Source organism: Anser cygnoides, chromosome 33 (genome assembly GCF_040182565.1).
Source record: "Anser cygnoides isolate HZ-2024a breed goose chromosome 33, Taihu_goose_T2T_genome, whole genome shotgun sequence".
Taxonomy (NCBI): Eukaryota; Metazoa; Chordata; class Aves; order Anseriformes; family Anatidae; genus Anser; species Anser cygnoides.
In genome coordinates this window covers 3,491,113-3,508,879 of record NC_089905.1, presented here as the reverse complement: position 1 = coordinate 3,508,879, position 17,767 = coordinate 3,491,113, and the positions used below count along the sequence as shown (strand labels likewise).

Here is a 17,767-nt window from a genome sequence, read left to right as displayed (position 1 = left end):
AATAGATTTCAGAGTTTAATATGTTACCTTTATTTCCATTTTCCCTTGTCCAAAAGAAATCTTTGCATCCAATTTTTCCAGCAAGTCCCTTCCTAATAAGGGCCTTGGCGAATTGGGCAAGTATAAAAATTGATGTATTCAACTCATTTTTCCCCAATTTAAATTTCAAGCACTGAAAAAAAAAAAAAATCAACAAAAAACACCTTTTCCTGTTGGCCAGTTGCTCCTATTACATTTACAGACTCAGCACTTTTCCAGAATCAATTTTTGGATTAACACAGAGAAAGAGGCTCCCGTAACCAACAAAAAATCCAAGCCTCTCTCTTCGTTCTCTAGCTTCATTTCTCTAGCTTGTTAGTAATAGGCAATAAATCTTACTGTCTCCCTATGCTGAGTCTGTTTTGCCCGTCACAATAATTGTTGACCGATCTCCCTGTCCTTCTCTCAACCCTTGAGCCCTTTTTATTGTATTTCTCCCCCTTTCCCTTTGAGGAAGGGGAGTGAGGGAGTTGTTGTGGTGGAGCTTGGCCACCCACCCAAGTAAAACCACCACACCTCTAGTAACCTCTAAGAGCATTCTAGAAGTCTACCTGGAAAACCCAGCAGATGCTAGAGTGCACTGGGAGTGTTGTGAGGTCTCCAGGGGTCACAAGAGCACACCATGAGGCACTGGGATGCATGTCAGGTATGTTAAACAGCACTGGTGGGTGTGGGGGAGTGAACGAATGGCTGTATGGTGTTCAGATGCCTGCTGGGTTAACCACAAGATCCAGTCATGGCAGAAAGTCAGCCAGAGATCAAGAAGCTTTTGGACAACGCTGTCAGATATATGGTTTAATTTTTAGGTAGTCCTGTGTGAAGCCAGCTGTTAGACTTGACGATCAGTCCTTGTGAACCCCTTCCAACTCAGGATAGTTGATGATGATCTCCGTGAACTTGGCCCAGATCCCATGAGCTGACCTGATGAGTCACAAAGCTGTGCACACATCTCATGCTGCTAGGAGAAGAACTTCAGGTGAAATGAGTTTTCTTGAATGGAGTGTCTCTAGAGGCCAAGTATCCTGGCTCTGATGCGCTAGCTGTAGCCAGGGTTTTAGATACCACGGTAGGCAGGCCTGGTTGGGGGAACATAGCTAAACAAGGCGTGTGCCCTGTCAAGCTCCTTATCTGGAAAGTACAGGCGCATCTTGTCCAGGAGATGGCCTGGCCAGAAGTTATTGTCGCTTGACTTTTGATTCTTATTCTTCTCAAGAGGCCTAGAGAAAAAGAAAGAAAAAAAGAAAAGAAAGAAAAAGGTAAGAGAGAGTGGCATGTTTTATGGAAATAAAATTCTCGGCAACTTCACTGCTATTACCAGTAATGGCAAATGCGAGCCTGACAAGAACCAGCTACTAGGACTTCTGGAAATCCCTGCCTGTCCTTCTTATACATGACTGACATTGGAAATGCCAACTTGCGAAGCTATCTTAAGAGCTGATGCGTTGCCTGTCACTGTAGTATATAAACTCTCTGAGATGAACTGGGAAGATTGTGCTCTATTTTGCAAAGTGTTTTTTCTCCTCAAAAGCTTCTCCAGTCTTGCAAAGTTGGATTCTTTAGGACTGCCTTTCTTCCACGAGCTCAGCTGTGAGGCTGAGTCTTTCTATTCAATCGGATTTGGGAATCACTTTGACTAAAGAAGACGCTGCAAGTGCTATGACCAAGCTGGCAGTGGACATCCCAGTTTCATGGGTCAGGAAAGACCTTTGCACACTCATGAACTCCTTGGACAGTACGAGTCTGAAGACAGCAGGGACAAGGACAGCAAAAGAACTTGGACTCGTTTGGGAAGAAAAGCTTTTGTGGGTGACCTGAGATGGAAGAAAAATTAGGGCAAACTGCCTCTGTTCTCAGGGCTGACATTGTGTCTATGTCCAGAAAACATGCATCTCCAGATCCTACAGATAAATGTTGAGATGCAAAGAATGTTGCTCCGTAAAACAGATCTGCCACCTGCATCTGACTTTCCTCCTGCAACGTTTAGTAACGTTCTGAAGGGTCAGTTTTCTAGAGAAACAGAGGAACTGAGGTATAATGGGAGGAAAATAAGCACTGCCCTACTAGGAGCAGCTGGCTGCTGGCTGCACGCTTCTGCAGCGGGCTGCTTCTGCCCCTGACTGGGGAGCTTCTCCAGGCATCCACAGCTGGATTCTTTGGGATTGCCTTTCTTATGCAAGAAAAAACGTTCTCTGAGGGGATTTCCAAGAAGTGCTGGGTTGGCCTGACGAGGACCGTCTTAGGTGAGAAGTTCTGTCATCTCTGCAGATTGGAGTACAGAGAAACTGTTCGCCAGCACCACTGCAACCCCGCAAGTCAGCACAAACACAGCCGTGGCCGTGTAGCTGAGAAGAGATCTCGCTCTCTCTCTGCTATCGCTCGCTGCTCCCTTGCAGCATCCTAATGTTTCACTTCAGTACCTCAGTACCACCTCTGATGCAGTGGGAGCTGATGCACAGCAGGGCAGCAGGAAGGGACTGATCATAAGCCCTCTTTGAACCAACCTTTTTTCTGCCTCTTTGGCCTGTTTTCCTGATGCACTTTTTGACTTGGACATGCTCAGAGAAGATGTGGCGTCAGCATGTCCTGTGCTGTAGTATCCTCCAGGCTGCCTGATCTTCCTCACGTCTTCTCCTTCTTTGATGATCTTGTCTCCTGGGTGCAGCAGGCCTGTTGACAAAGCGCACAGAGAAGAGCAACGGTGTATGGACAGCCAATGCTGAATATATTTATCCAAGAAAACTCTGTTCTCCTGTTGCCCCAAGCCTGTCCCCGTGCTGTCTCTCCCCATCCGATCCAGGTCACCTCTGGGTTTGGTCAGTGATACTGACCAGGAGGGGAAAGAAAAGACGTCCCCACTCTGGAAAGGAGGAAGACATGATGGCCCAGCAAGTACTGAGAGGACACGATGGCCCTGGCCAACTTCACATGGGGCCTCTTCCCGCATTCTCTGCCCTGGGCTCAGGAGCCCCATTTCAGCTCAGCCCTTGGCTCACGTTGCAGGTATAGCAGTGTCCAGCTCTGACACAGCTGTGCCACAGCTGTGCCTGGCCATGGACCTGCCGAACCTGACCATGGTCTGGCCTCCCTGCTTGACCTTGCACCTGCCCCATCACCATGAGCTTGCCTCATTAGCTGCACTTGTGTTTGGTCCTGGCTACCAGTCCAGGGGGACGTGGCCCTGGCTGCTCTGTAGCGCTCTTTGCTAGCTCAGCCCTGCTCTGGCCCTGCTGATGGTATCGCTGATCCTAACCAGCAGCATCTGCCGTGGCCCTCCAAGGGCTGCAAACATTCTCCATCAGCAGTGCCCCACCCTGAACATGCATCGTGCTTCTGGGTCTTGGGAAGAGGCATGAGCATGTCAGGCTTAGTACGTTCACATTAGTACGTTCCTTGCTCTTTGCTTTACCTCTTTGCAGCGCTTTGTCAGTGAGACAAATGTTACGCTCCTTGCACAGCTTGGAGCAATTCAGATAGCTCACAACGGCATTTCTGCGATACCGGTCAACCAGTGCTCCCATGTCACCCTCTGTAGTTGATGGCAGGCAGTGTTCATCAACAGGTGCATCCCCAGATCTCACCAGCCGACACTTTTCTTTCCATTCTATCGGGCTGTCTTTGATCTGCAAGTAAAGGAATGGTCCCCGTTAGCTTTCAGTGAGGCCCTGGAGTTGCTACATTCCCTTTGGAGAAACTACAGGCAGGGATCCATCTCAGAAGTGTGTGTAGATGGGACTCAGCACCCTGCGATGGGACCAAGCACTTATCCGGGAGTACCATTCCCTTCCAGTGCCAGGCCCGCAGGCGGGTGCTCCCTAGAGCACCAGGCAGAAGAGCAGCATACTGGACATAGGTGCCCCAGATGAAAAAAGTCTCCCAGCCACCATCTTTTTCTGATTGTGTCAGGTTGACTAGAGCTCAGATGACTCCATCCCCACACCTAAACGTCGCTTCAACTCCCATTTCTTGCCACTTCAGTTACCCAGAAAAGAGTGTTTACATCACCAAAGTGTTCAGAAGCCAAACCAGTTGTTTGAGACAGCTTGTAGCATCTCAGCTGTGAGGCACTATGTGGTCAAGGGACTACCTGACCTTCTACTCTGAGAAGTTAATATTCAGAACAATCTCCAACCTTGTCCTTTGCTGCCCACCCCACATTCGCAAGCACGTAGAGGTGCGCCTTTTTTCCTGCCACAGTACCTTCTCCAGCCGTCTCCTCTCTCTTGAGCGTTTTCCAATCTCTTCCATTTCATCACAGTTTAAATGTCGCCGGCCTGGCTCAATGTTGACTGGGGGCACTTCCAAGAGTGTTAGCTTTTCTTTGGGCTCGGTAGGAGAGCAAGGCTTCGTCCCCACAGCTTTGTCCCCAGCAGAAGGTGGAGAAGTGGCAGCTTTGCAAGCGTTTCTCCGGACCTGAGGCTGTACATCTACAGCAGTTTAAAAAGCAAACAAATGAAAAGCTCAGAGAAACCCTGTTAGACAGTAGCAGAAATAAAAAACAAGACTGATCAATGTTTATAAGGCAAAAAGCTCTGGCATTTTGTGCAGTCTGGAGCACCCAACAGATGACGGTCTTTGAATGGAAGCATCCTTTAGCTTTCAATCCAGGCATACGTATTACAGACTACTCCCATCTCCGCTTTGCCCCATTCTGTTTCACGCTCACAATACATGTTTAGTCTACAAAACAATTAGTACAACAACACAGCAGCAAAACGCCTCTTCTCTCCAAGATGTGAAACCTTCAGACAAAAATGACACGGGTACCATGGCAAGCCTTCAGGTTTGGGCTAGGTTTTAAAGAGTAGGACCTTTGAATCTGCATTATCCAGCTGCCCTCAACAGCTGGAGAAAGGGTCTGCTTCTGATCAGCCGGATGATCAACGCTAACCAATAAAATACAGTACAGGAGGTTAAACCTCAGGGTTCAGATTCCGAGTCAAACCGAAAAGACCGGATAAGCTGTCTCCCACAAACGGGCTGAGTATTGCACTTCCCCTGGATTCTTTAGCTTCTCCCCAGAGGTCTCCTTTCAGCAACCCCGTTGCAGGACAGTAGTGGCAAGGAGCCATATTCTGGACTCACTTTGGCATTCCCTAATGCCACCTGTGTACTTTTAGGGCATCTGTAAGGATATAGAGAGAGATTCCCAGCCCAGGGTTCTCCTCTCACCTTTGCTGGTCTCTTTGGGCTGTCCTTTCCTCATTTCCAGCCATTGCTTTTGACATTCCATCAGCTCTTCACTGCTTATATAATTCCCCCGTTTTGAAGAAGTCAAGAAGATGACCACATCCTCCAGTTCCTTGTCACTGATGGGAACTTTTGCCTGGCAACCAAAACAGAAGACGACAGTGTGATCAATAAAAAAACAAGGCTTGGCCCAGAGTAGGGGGGATGAGCTTTGCTGTTGTTTTAAATGCTTTTTCAGAAAAGGCACAGAGGCAACCTGTTGAGCTTTAAGCTTTACAGGAGTTTACCAAGCACTGAAAAATTTACCGGTCTTCTGCTGGCCTCTGCTGAGCTCTCAGTTTTCAGTGTGCCAAACTTCTCAGCCATCTGGGCGTCAAGAAGCTAATTTGGCTTGGAACAGAATACCAGAAAACACCTGAACTGCTAAACCCTAACAGACCTGGACATGCTCTTGACAGTTCTGTACCGCTGCAGCCTGTGGAAAGTGAGGCTCAGCATGAGCTCTGCTGTGCCAACAGGTACTAAAAGGCAGTGCAGCGGGCAGACATATGAAACTGGTCAAGGAAAGACCAAGTATCACCACGAGGAAACTTGATGCCACTTCAGGCCACGTTACTCAGCACCGACTGTCTTTAGAGACTATGAGGCAATGAGTTTCACTCCCTCCTGGGACTCAGTCTGGGTGACACCTCGCATCCCTGCAGCCTTCCCTTCCCTCTTCCCTTCAACATTTCACTGGCTGTGGGAGCCATCCTCTGAGAGTAACACAAGAGAAGTTGGAGCTTTTCCAGTTCTCTGGGTTGGCATGCAGCAAAACAAGGCAAAGTTGCAGCAGTTCCTTACTTTTCTCTTCCCTACATACCTCCTTGATGACTTTAATGAAGTCTGCTCTCATGATCTTTCTCTGTTCCATTCCAGCCTTTCTGAAGATGTCTACCATTGTCAACTTCTGTTGTTGTAGGAGGTTATGCAGTTTGAGAAGAGCTTGAGGGTATGGTGCACGAATAAGGGGAAGGCTACCCTTCTTCCGGGTCTGGCTCCTTGTTGGTGGTGAGCACTGAAAAGGAATTAGAAAATACCCTCAAATCACCGTTATCCAGAATCACTGTGCCAGCAGATGCAGAAGTGGCTGGGATAAAGCAGTGTCACGCTGCCGACGTATGAGCAGATGCTGAGGCCGTGGCACGGCCACAGGAGATGAAGTACAGTAATCCCAAGAGTGGCACAACACAAGGTATACTTACGTCTGGCCTGTCGGTCACGGCTGACTTGCTTTTAGCCCTCTGGTCTACTCCAGCTGCCATTATTCGTTTCCTGACTCTACTTTCCAGTCTGCTTAAGGTAGGTTTATGACTCAGCCATTTCTCAACATCTCCAAAGCTTTCCAGCTGAGATCGGAGTTGCTTCCTCTCCTGAATCCAAGCCTCCAGCTTTTGTAGATCATCTTTTGTATCACAGGTGATCTCTGGGGAGCTGAGGCTATCTTCTTCTTCCTGTAGCTGCTGAAAAACAGACAAATGACAGAAATCGGTGTCCTGAGTTGGTTTCAAACAGGGAGAGCCTGGTCTTGCCATACAGGGAGCAAAAACGAATGCGACATCTGGAGCATGGAGCAAACCTACTTGCTTTCCGTTTAAAGACAAACTTTGGATACAGTTTTCTCCAATGGTACAGTTTGAAACCCTGCTCCAAAACCACTTCTGGCTTGACATTAGTCAAACCATCAGCCGTATCCTCGCTGCTTGTGTTAGTACTTTAACAACAGATGAGCTTCTTACAAAACCTACTGTTGAGATCGCATTGGTATAATGGTTTTGGAGGGGACTTCCTGCTCTGAGGCTTTTCTGAGATAGAGATGGGAGGGGTGTCTGGGCCTGCCACCAATCCCAGGTGTATGAGAGCGCTGAGAAACAGCCATCGGGCAGTCACAGAACAGCATCAAGACACGTGCGTCCTGCCTCTTATCAAGGTGTTGGCTCCCTGCCCTGAAAGAGCAGCTGGAACAAAACGTCAGCTGTTACGCTCACGAAAAATGGTCTTAGTGCTCTTCATGTTAACTGAAGAGACCGGAAGTAACAGCTGCTCCTGGAGCTCTCCTGCAGCATGCTGCAGCTGGAGCTGCCTCAAGCCACTGGACTCAAGTTCCAGGGCAGGGAAAAGGTGTCCTCCTGTCAAGGGACAGAGAGTGTGCTTCTGCCCTCACTCTGCTAGACTGCTCTTGGTGTCCCCTGGCTTCTACCAGGAATTCCTTCCTCATGGCAATGTGCCAGCGGCAATAAAAGCAACAGCCACGTGCCCTGCTCTCTAGAGGTGGCAATATTGCTGGGACTCAGAGACCTTCACAACTCAGCTTCACCCCAGCCAGCAAAATGCTACTCTGTGGGATGCTTTACAGGGCCTCCCGTACCTGGGCCATCCACATCTCATCCCTTTGTCTCTCATCTTGCTCTTCCAGCTCTTCTGGAAATGTGACCCTTTTTGCTTCTCTGGTCTCTTCTTTCTCCTTGCTGGCCACGGATGCCTCCAGTTTCCCTCCAGCCTGCATCCCCAGTACAGAGCGTGCTTCCTAGAGGAACCCAGAAATGCAATAGCAGCAGTTATTCATCTGGTTTTTTTCTTTTTCATTTTATTTTTATTTTTAATACTGTTCTTCTCTCCCTCATCTTCTCTATTTTTCCCTGAAGGTTCGTCAGCAATTTTTTGCTCCCAGGTTCTTACAGACGCAACCAGAAAGCCATTCTGTTATGACCAATGAGCTAACTCATGAACGAGCTATTTTTCAAAATGGGCCACTGCTTTTTTTCTTTCTTTCTTTTTCTTTCTTTCTTTCTTTCTTTCTTTCTTTCTTTCTTTCTTTCTTTCTTTCTTTCTTTCTTTCTTTCTTTCTTTCTTTCTTTCTTTCTTTCTTTCTTTCTTTCTGAAGTAAACTATGCCCAAATAAAGTTTCTGGCATGCTCCATGAAACTATGGATGTGAACAGGGGATTGCTAAGATTCAGAGAAATGCACATCTTTGAAATACTCAGAACAGAAAAATGGACATACAGTAAAGGGATCTTTTCACAATAAACATCTAAGTATTTAGCGCGTACATCCTTTTCCTAAGATACCCCCACATGATCATCTACAATCAAAAGAGACACAAAAATTATCTTGGTCCATGTTACATACCTGTCCTGTGTGTCTATGATCTTCAGAAGTAAGCAATGGCAATTTAAGCCTCTTGCAGGGAGTTTCTTTGTGCTGCCTTCCTTCTGGGTCTGGACATTCAGGGAACAGTCTGAAAATAAACACCAGCATGAGTCAGGAAGTGAATCTGAGTGCAGGAAGAGTTTCTTTTCTCCACCCTCTCTCCAAACTGAGAGACCAGGCTCATGGAAATCTAAAGAACCATGCGCATGACTCGCAGCTGCTGGGATAATGATCAGCATTAATCACCAAGAAGACCTCAACACTGGAAGCAGTCAGGAGATAAAGGAAGACACATAAGAGAGTCACAAGACACCGCAACACAATTCCCACAAGCACCTGTGAGGCACTTCCCATCCAGCAAGGCAATGCTCTGCATAGTGACGTGTGTTGAGGCAGGGCACGCTTGGACAGGGCAGAGCATCCCCCCCCACTCAGGAGAATAGCTCATCTGCCGGCTGTCTACCTACAGCTAAACCGCCGTGGTCTGCACCAGGCAGAAAGCTCTTTCTAGAAAGTCTGTGGCGACCCAGACTGAATGCCCGCTCAAAAAGGCAGCAGTTCAGGTCTCTGGATGCAGGGAGTGCCTGAGCCTGTCGCTGCCATCAGAGGGTGGCAGAGACTCCGTGTGTGTGTGAGGTGTGAGCAGGTGGATGACCTGGTCAGCCTGGTGGCAGAGCTCAGGGAGGAGGTGGAGAGGCTAAGGGCTATCGGGGAGTGTGAGCAGGAGTTAGACTGGTGGAGCAACTCCCTGCCAGGCCTGAAAGAAAGGCACCGGGGTGAGACACCCCAGCAAGTGGTGGACCCCCTGCCCTGTCGCTGTCGGGCAGAGGGAGGGACCTAGGAGATGAAGAGGAATGGGAACGGGTCCCTGCTCGGTGTCGCAGGGAACCCCTCTCCCTACCAGCTTTGCCTTCCCAGGCGCACTTACACAACACGTTTGAGGCCTTGGAGCTTGAGAGACTAGTGGGGGAGGATGTGTTTGAAAGTCCACCCAGGAGGTTGCCTAGGGCGAGGAAGTTGACTCCACACCTCAGGACTGCCTCCACCAAGAAAGAAAGAAGGGTAATCGTTGTAGGCAACTCCCTTCTCAGGGGAACAGAGGGCCCTATATGTCGGCCTGACCCTACCCGTAGGGAAGTCTGCTGCCTCCCTGGGGCCCAGGTCAGGGACATTGCCAGAAACCTTCCCAACCTGGTTCGCCCCTCTGATTGCTATCCTCTATTGATAGTCCAGGCTGGCAGTGATGAAATTGCTGAGAGAAGCCTGGAGGCTATCCAAAGGGATTTCAGGGGACTGGGGCGGTTAGTAGATGGAGCGGGAGTACAGGTGGTGGTTTCCTCCATCCCTACAGTGCAAGGGAAGGGTACAGAGTGGGTACTCCCACATGCCCAGTGATAGGACGAGGGGGAATGGGCTAAAGTTGCGCCAGGGGAGGTTTTGTTGGATATTGGGACAAACATCTTTACGGAAAGGGTTGTCAGGCACTGCGTTGGGATGCCCAGGGAAGTGGTTGAGTCACCGTCCCTGGAGGTCTTCAAAAGACGTTTAGACGTAGAGCTTAGTGATATGGTTTAGTGGAGGACTTGTTAGTGTTAGGTCAGAGGTTGGACTAGGTGATCTTGGAGGTCTCTTCCAACCTCAATGATTCTGTCGTTCTGCGATTCAGTATAAGGGCCAGTTCTCTTCAATGTCTTTATCGATGATCTGGATGAGGGGATCGAGTGCACCCTCAATAAGTTTGCAGACGACATCAAGTCAGGTGCAACCAGCACCTGACTTCAGAGCAATCTGAGCAACCAGCTCTGACTTCAGAGCTGATCACACTTGCAGCAGCCCACTGGACTGAGACCTCCTGAGAAGTAGGATCCTATAAAGCATGCCACACAAGCACAAGAGCATGAGGCCACTCTAACAAATCCTTTACATCTCACCTGCCAGGAGGCTCTTTTGCCTTTGTTTTCTCCTCTGCTTCTTCCTTCACTTTAGCTGTGGCCAACGTGTTTGGAGAAAGTCTCCTTCGCAATCGCAGAAGTTGTAATGTATGAAGAGACGCTGTAAACACAAAAGGAGAAAACCTCTCAGGACATCAGGCACAGATCTGCTCTGCAATGTTATAAGCTAGTTGAGGTATCCCTGTGACTCCTTCTGAGACCTGTTTTCCAGAAGATTGCAAGCCCTTTCCTGACACCAGGTCCCATCTGACCTTTGATATCCACAGTGCTGCATTACTCCTTTTGGTGTGAGCTTTCTACTGCTGCAGCAAGTCCATCCCCTCTGAACAGTGGGGGTTTTGCGGGGAGACGCATTTTGGTGCCTAACAATCTCTTTTGGGGCAACAATTTCTTGGAGCGGCATAAATGGTTTTTATACACAGGCTTTCTATCCTGGTGCATTCAACTCAAGCACATTATATCTGTGATATTCACGAGGAATTAAGAATGAGGAGTTCCCAGCTTTAGAGGAGAACCAAAGTTTTGGCACAGCTTGGCAACCTTTGTGCACTGTTCTCTACACAATTTTTCTCTCATCAAATGACAACATGGTGATTCAAAGGGGTGTGCCCAACCCCTCAGTCTCCCACAACTCAAGACGGAGTTTGTTATTCACGGTGCTAGTGGACTTGCCAAACATTTACTCCCTCCTGCACAAACAAACCCATAAAATGGAAGAGAGGCACTCTTTGGCACGTAATGCAGGGGAAAAACATCCTTCAGCACTATCTTGTTCAAAATGTGTCCCTTGAGATTTACCAGGAGGGTAAACAGAGGCACAGAGGGTGCCTCTGCTATCCCAGGCATCTCACTGTAACCTGAGTGCCAAGCACCCCCCAGTGAGGACAACAGGGAAAGGCACAAACCTCCACCAGCAGTCAGTCATTAACATTACCTTGTTCATCAAGCATCTCTTCCTCTGCAAGATGCTCCCTAGCAAGCCGAGGTACCGCCTTAATCTCAAACCTGGAAATAGGAAGAAGGCAGCATTCTGTGAAAAGGGCTCCTTTGCCAGATTAATGTCAAGGTATCTGTGGGGAGTCCAACACATGCCCTAAACCATTCAAACTGAGCAGTGCTGGCCTCGGGAACAGCTCAGCTGCCCCTCGCTAGACAGAGGTTTGGGTTTTTATTTTGCCCCAGTGCTCCTGTGTCATCCTGACACAAGAAGGCATTTCAGAGTTCCTTTGATTGACACGAGTTTCACAAAAGACATGGAAACATCACAGACAGAGGACAAGCATAGATCTGGTCCTTGTTCCACCTGCTAAGAGATCCTGTCCGTGTTGCATTCAAACAACAGAAATATTAGGATCTTACTTCTTTTAGATATTTTGGCAGTTTTAACCACATAAAAGAGAAGAAGCAGATGAAACATTAGGTGAGTTGCTTCAACGCCTCTGCAGAGCAAACCAGTTGCCTCTGACTGGAGTAACGGTAAAATGCAGAACACAGTCAGTAACTGAGGATGATGCATAAGTCCAAGCTAAGCAAAAGCAAGGATGAAATTAACTGCAAAACAGTAATTTGGAAGAGCACTACCGATCATGAGCTGAGCACACGTGAGTGTGCACAGAGAAGGGTTGCAGGAACAAATATACTCACTGAGGGAGCAGGTGGGCACGGCCAAAATGGCTTGGAAAGAGGGCAGTTTCTTTGTCCAGTCTGACCAACTTTTTCTGCAGCAGGGACAGAAACATCTGACATCAGTCCAAGGAAATGATCTCAACAGTCACAGAGGCCTTTCTATAGCTCCACGAATTCACTGCCTCTCAGCAAACTTCTTGACAAGCGCCTCAGCCAGTTAAAACACACTGCACAGCACATGATCTGCTAGGGTGAGGAACACTGCCAACCTTTTCACAAGGACCGTAGTTAACAGCCTCAGCCTGTGAACAAGTCAACGGAGCAAACACAAGGGAAGGCCCATCGTGAGCCCCGGCTTCCAGCTGCTGCTTTCAGTGGGGTCACTTGCTTTAACTATTCCTGAATGCAGCGCAAATGGGTCAGAGCTGGTTTTATCCCCAGAGTTCTTCATAGGAGTCAGAGGATTGCATTGGCAGCGTGGAGGAACACAGAGACCAGACCTTTTCTGCTGGGTCAGGAGAACCACACCAACGGCCTGCCTGCAGCCAAAAGGGCCTGGTGTCCTTGTGCCTCAGCCTCACACCCGCAGCGGGGGGGACATCATCAGCCTAGCCGTTGCTTTGGCTTTTTTCCTATTTATGGCGAGGCCCTTCCAGGGCTATCCTTTGCCCAGCAACGATACGACTGCACGCATTGCCAGCAGTCATACAGCAAATAAAAGAAGGAAAACAAAAAGCTTTCACTGCGATGGACTGTGCCTAGCTCCAGCGTCCTGGCAGCTCACAGCTGCCAGCAGGGCTCAGTGCCCCCAGCCTTTGATGGGGCTTTCAAACCCTCTCTAAGTAGGACTGCAGAAACAATAAACTTACAGCGACCAGCTTCTCTACCACGTATGTGGACTTGTTGAGACTGTGTAAAAACTCTTCAGAAAATGTCATTTTCACTCTTTGCCCTCGGATAGCAAGAGTGCCAACATCCTTTAACGTGAAGTCCGTGTCTTCCCTATTTGTGAGGATGCGGTAGAAGTATTGCAAGGTCTCCTCCAAACAGCTCTGCACAGTTTCCTTGGTGTAGGGGACGTTCAAGCGTATATTCTCATAGCTCAGCACCACTATCTTCATATCATCTGGAAAAAATTGAGGAACAATGCAACCTGCACTGCAGTTGAGCAGATTCAAACAAAGTGCCAGGAGCTTCCAGCTCAAACATGCTGCTGTAGCTGCCGTCGTCTAAGCCTGGTACGACTCCTTAAAGCAGCTGATGTATGCTCCCCCTCAAGATAAACTGAAATCACTCCATCAATGTACCAAGTGCACAGCTGTGACTCCTCAGCCCAACAACCTCAGCCGTCCGCGGAACGCAGGAGGAGGAGGCGAGAAGAATGCGGCTGGTTCCCATGCAAAGAGCCCAGGCTCAGTGCACTCCTGGTCTGGGAGACCTGCCTCGCACTGAGACAGGCAAGCACAAGAACTCTTCCAGACAGTTCTGGACAGTCCCTGTGGCCTTCAAAACTGAGGACCAAATGTCTCTGCTTTTGGTACCAGAGCCCTTTACCCCGGGGCTGCCCGACGGAAGTTCCTATCCAGGAGAAGCTGGGAGCCATTGGAAAGAGAAGAACCACCCCAAATGAAGCACCAAGCTCTCAGTGCTGCGCAGGTCTCATCCATGGCACACTGTAGCCAAAGCAATGGCAGCAGTCGACAGAAATTACAGCAAATCTGGCCATTGATGGCTTTCTATGCCAGCCGTCTTTTCTGTCTCTCAGGGCCTTCCGATGGCATCTGAGCTGTCTATCAGCACTTCTAAACAGCAATCAGCACAATCCCTTAATTGATGTACACATGGGAAAACAAGACTTTAATTGGTATTCTTACCAGGAACACGTACACAACGGTGTTTCAGCTCACGAATCTGTCCAAGAGTCTTGGACAGCGAAAACACAGGTCTCCGAAATGTGAGCACCTGGCCGTTTTCAAAAGATAACCATTTTTTAATATGGAATGTCCCCAGTCCTGTTACAGTGACGGCCCGAGGCTGGTAAAGAAAAGAAGGGAAGCATGTTTAAGTTGGAAAACAGAGTGAGGACTTGTGACATCTTGCAAGGGGGTGCCCTGTGCCCTGCCCACTCCTAATGCGGCATGGGGTAAGATGGGGGGAGCTGGGAAAGCTCATGAGAGCTGAGTATGCCCACATACTCAGGGCATTTTCTCTCCCTTTCCTTTGCCCCTCAAGAAAATATGCGGTGAAGTAAAGCAGGTGGAGGAGGTCTAGCCCATCCTTCAGCTAGGTCCCTTCCAGCAACTGGGGATAACCCTGGAAGCATCCCCAGCTGTCTGTTTGCTCTCTCCACTCTGAGAGCGAAGAACAGAGAAGCCCCCAGCAAGTTCTGAACACATTTTCCTGCCGTTTTATATCTTCGATATAAATATGAATACTTGATTTTTTGTTTGGTTGGTTTTAATTATTATAATTATTTATAATAATATATAAATTTACGGAGAAACTGGTCTTTGGCACACTTGGGGCACATCTGTATGTGTCAGTGCGGCTCTGGGAAGAGCAATGGCACTTCCTGGCACAGGGCTGCCAGGACTTACTGAAGCCGTGGGGTGAGGGGAGGGGTAGGGTGCAGTCCCACCTTTGTCAGCATGAGCAATTGCTGAACCTGCTTGGACACACCACCCCAAATCGTGACGACATCTGGAAAGCAAGGGGACGACATGTCAAGCTCGAAGTCAGCAAGTCCATGGCCCATCAGCACATTTCTTAAAAGGCGTTTGCAGATGCAGGTATGATCTGACACAGCTCCCAGGATGAACCCATCTGTGACTGGCTGAATTTTTGACTGATATCAGTCTAACAGCCCTGCCACGCCCCAGGAAAGGTCTGCAGCTGCAGGAGCTATTAAAAGGGTTTTGGACAAGGGAATGCAGCCTGTAGGCATCTGAAATGGGAGGGCCTCTCTTAGCGCTAAGCCTTTTCTGAGAGCCATGAGGCACAGGAGGCTGCAGCAGGAAGGAGCCACAGGCAGGGAGGGGCTCAGCTCCTCCGTGAGAGGCCTTGTTGAAATGCTGAAAAGTCAGCAGATTTCCTCCTGACACGTGTATTTCTGGCAGTTTCTTGGGAGCCCATCAGGAACCTCAGCCCTCTTCCAACCGTGCACGCATCTTTCCGGTCAGAGCCAGATGTCCACGTGTGACCCACCAGCAAGCGGAACCCGGCCACAGGACTGCCACCACGGACAGGGCAGGAGGCCACACACACAGCACCCTTGAGGCCTCCCCCGCAGACAGGGAGCTCGCTTTCCACAATTTGTAGAGTTCATATTAGTCTGTAGCTACACTCATAAGAGGTCCCAAATGCCTTACCATTGACAGAAAGCTTCTTGAGAGTGGGAAACGTGACCTTGGTGCAGCCCTCAACCTCACTGCAGCGCTCAATGTTGGTGATTAGCGCTTCCAGGTTTGTCATGATCCTGCTTTGGGTCAGCACGTGAGGCTAGAGAGTGAAAGATCTGTGATTTTTCCTACTAGGAAACACTCTCTTTTTGATGTCCTCTGTGCTTCACCAAATAGCTCCTGCACCGTCCTACGCCTCCCTTTGTCCTCTGAGACTCTGAGCTACAGGAGAGACTTCTCGTGTCCTCCAGAGAAAACTGGATGCAAGAGCCTCCTTCAGCGCCCGAGCTCACTGAGGCACTGACAGAGAGGGCCTGGCGCGCTGTGGCATAAGGGGAGCTGCCATTGTGATGCGGAGGTGTCCCTTTGTGACCTGCGCTCAAGCCAGAGGGGTGCAGAGCCACTCCTTAACACAGCCCCTGTGGCCCAGCCAACTCGCTGGGCCCTGCAGCAGGAAGGGGGTTGCACGTTAGGGAACTGCTCCCCCACACACACACCCTCTCCTCACTCCCCAACGAGGCTGTGGGACAGGAAGAGCCTCTGAGATGTCACCAAAAGGAGGACACTGGGGAACACAGAACCACAGAAGGGTTAAGCTTGGACGGGACCTCTGGGTTCATCTGGTCCAAGCCCTGCTCAGGCAAGGCCACCGAGAGCCCCTTGCCGAGGACCACGTTCTGGTGGCTTTTCAGTATCTCCAAGGACAGAGGCCAGGCCCTTCAGCACCCTGGTGGCCTTCATGGGACTCTCCCCAGTAGGCCCCGGCCTCTCCCGTACTGGGGAGCTGTCCTGGTTTTGGCTACGATAGAGTTAATTTTCCTTCCTAGTAGCTGTTAATGTGCCGTGGTTTTGATTTAGGATAATAATCATGTTGATAACATGCTGATGTTTTAATTGTTGCAGAGCAGTGCTTGCACTAAGCCAAGGACTTTTCAGCTTCTCGCTCTGTCCTGCCAGCGGGCAGGCTGGGGTGCAGCAGGAGCTTGGAGGTGACAGAACCAGGACAGCTGACCTAAACTGGCCAAAGGGGTGTTCCATACCACATGATGTCTTGCTGAGCAAATAATAAGGGGTGGCTGGCTGGGGTGGGGGACCACTGCTCAGGGAGGGGCGGGGCATCGGTCAGCGGGTGGTGAGCAACTGCATTGTGCATCTCTGGATGCTCTGGCTCTGGAGCATCCCCAAATGTGAATGGAGGGGTCCCGAGAGCATCTGGTGGCAAACAGAGGGCTCTGGCGCATCCCTAGAAGCAAACGGGGGCACCCAGAGTGTCACTGACAGGAAAGGGAACACTGGAACATCCTTTATCTTGTTCCCTGTCTCAAGTCCCCCCTTTTCTTTATCCTAAGAAAATTCTTGTGCTTATAACACGCCTTCTTGATTCAAAGTTTTCAGAAAATTCTTACCACTTTCTACTTGGTGCTTGATTTGGTTACGCTTACAGGTTTCATCTAGTCCTTTCATACAGCACCAAAATGCACACTGTACCAATACACAGGTTAAGAATACTAGTAAAAGCAAGATCAATATTCCTACTAACAATTGCTTAAGCCAAGAAAAGTTGGGGAACCAAGAGGTCAGTTTGTTCCATAATTCTCAAACCCACGAGGTGTCAGCTTGAACTACCTTATGTAAGATCTTGGTCTTTTCCCAAATATTTTTGAGATCAGCCTCAATTCGTCCTGCCTCATTTACATACATACAGCAACTAATATTTATTAAAGTGCAAACTCCCCCCCTTGGGACACTAATAAAAGGTCTAGTGCCTAAAACGTTCTTATTGAGTTGTTCTAGTTGCTTGCCCAAAACTGTAATATGTTGTTGCAGCTATAGGTTTCCCTGCTTGTGTTAGATCTTCTCCTTTGTATGGCATTTGGTAAGGCCTGCCATACAGTATCTCAAAGGGGCTTAGTTCTACCAGTACATACCGGTTTCTTGACAGATTTTAGCAATCTGTTTTTTATCAAATGATTCATTTTTTTTCACTCGGCCATTGTGCGTAGTCTATACAGAGTGTGTTGGTGCCAGTCAATCCCCAGAACCACACCAAAGGCATATTTCGAATCTGTCCAAATGTTAATTCTTTTCCCTTTTGCCAGCTCAAGAGCTCTTACCAAGGCGATGATTTCAGCCTTTTGGGCTGATGTTTGTTATCGCATATCCTGTGGGGCAAAGTCCCTGGTGGACGAAGCTGCTGCCGTCTACATACCAACCCTCCGCATCTTCTAGGGGCGTTTCCTTTAAGTCTGGTCGGCTGAAGTATACCGCGTCCATGGTCTTGATGCAATAAACTCTGTTACTAAAGGAAGAGGCTGGGTTCACACTACTAATGCCAAAAAAAAAATAGTAAACTAATAGTCCATTCTACACATTC

The 17,767-nt window shown here is 49.0% G+C and overlaps 1 protein-coding gene and 1 long non-coding RNA gene across 2 annotated transcripts; one reads left to right on the top strand and one right to left on the bottom strand.

The window, feature by feature from the left end:
* The first annotated feature begins 550 nt into the window (after nucleotides 1-550).
* LOC136788087 (uncharacterized) lies at nucleotides 551-2,705 on the top strand. Its single transcript, XR_010827093.1, has 2 exons — nucleotides 551-685; nucleotides 846-2,705. It is a non-coding gene; the product is annotated as an uncharacterized lncRNA (long non-coding RNA).
* Nucleotides 1,662-16,433, bottom strand: LOC136788085 (coiled-coil domain-containing protein 81-like). The gene is made up of 15 exons (XM_066985919.1): nucleotides 15,364-16,433; nucleotides 14,634-14,695; nucleotides 13,870-14,029; nucleotides 12,865-13,121; nucleotides 12,014-12,087; nucleotides 11,304-11,374; nucleotides 10,349-10,469; nucleotides 8,397-8,505; nucleotides 7,634-7,792; nucleotides 6,471-6,728; nucleotides 6,089-6,283; nucleotides 5,209-5,362; nucleotides 4,237-4,463; nucleotides 3,446-3,659; nucleotides 1,662-2,706 (listed from the first exon to the last, which is right to left on the bottom strand). The coding sequence occupies exons 1-15, from the start codon at nucleotides 15,464-15,466 to the stop codon at nucleotides 2,450-2,452; spliced, it is 2,421 nt and encodes an 806-aa protein (XP_066842020.1). The 5' UTR covers nucleotides 15,467-16,433; the 3' UTR covers nucleotides 1,662-2,449.
* Between the last annotated feature and the right edge of the window lie 1,334 nt (nucleotides 16,434-17,767).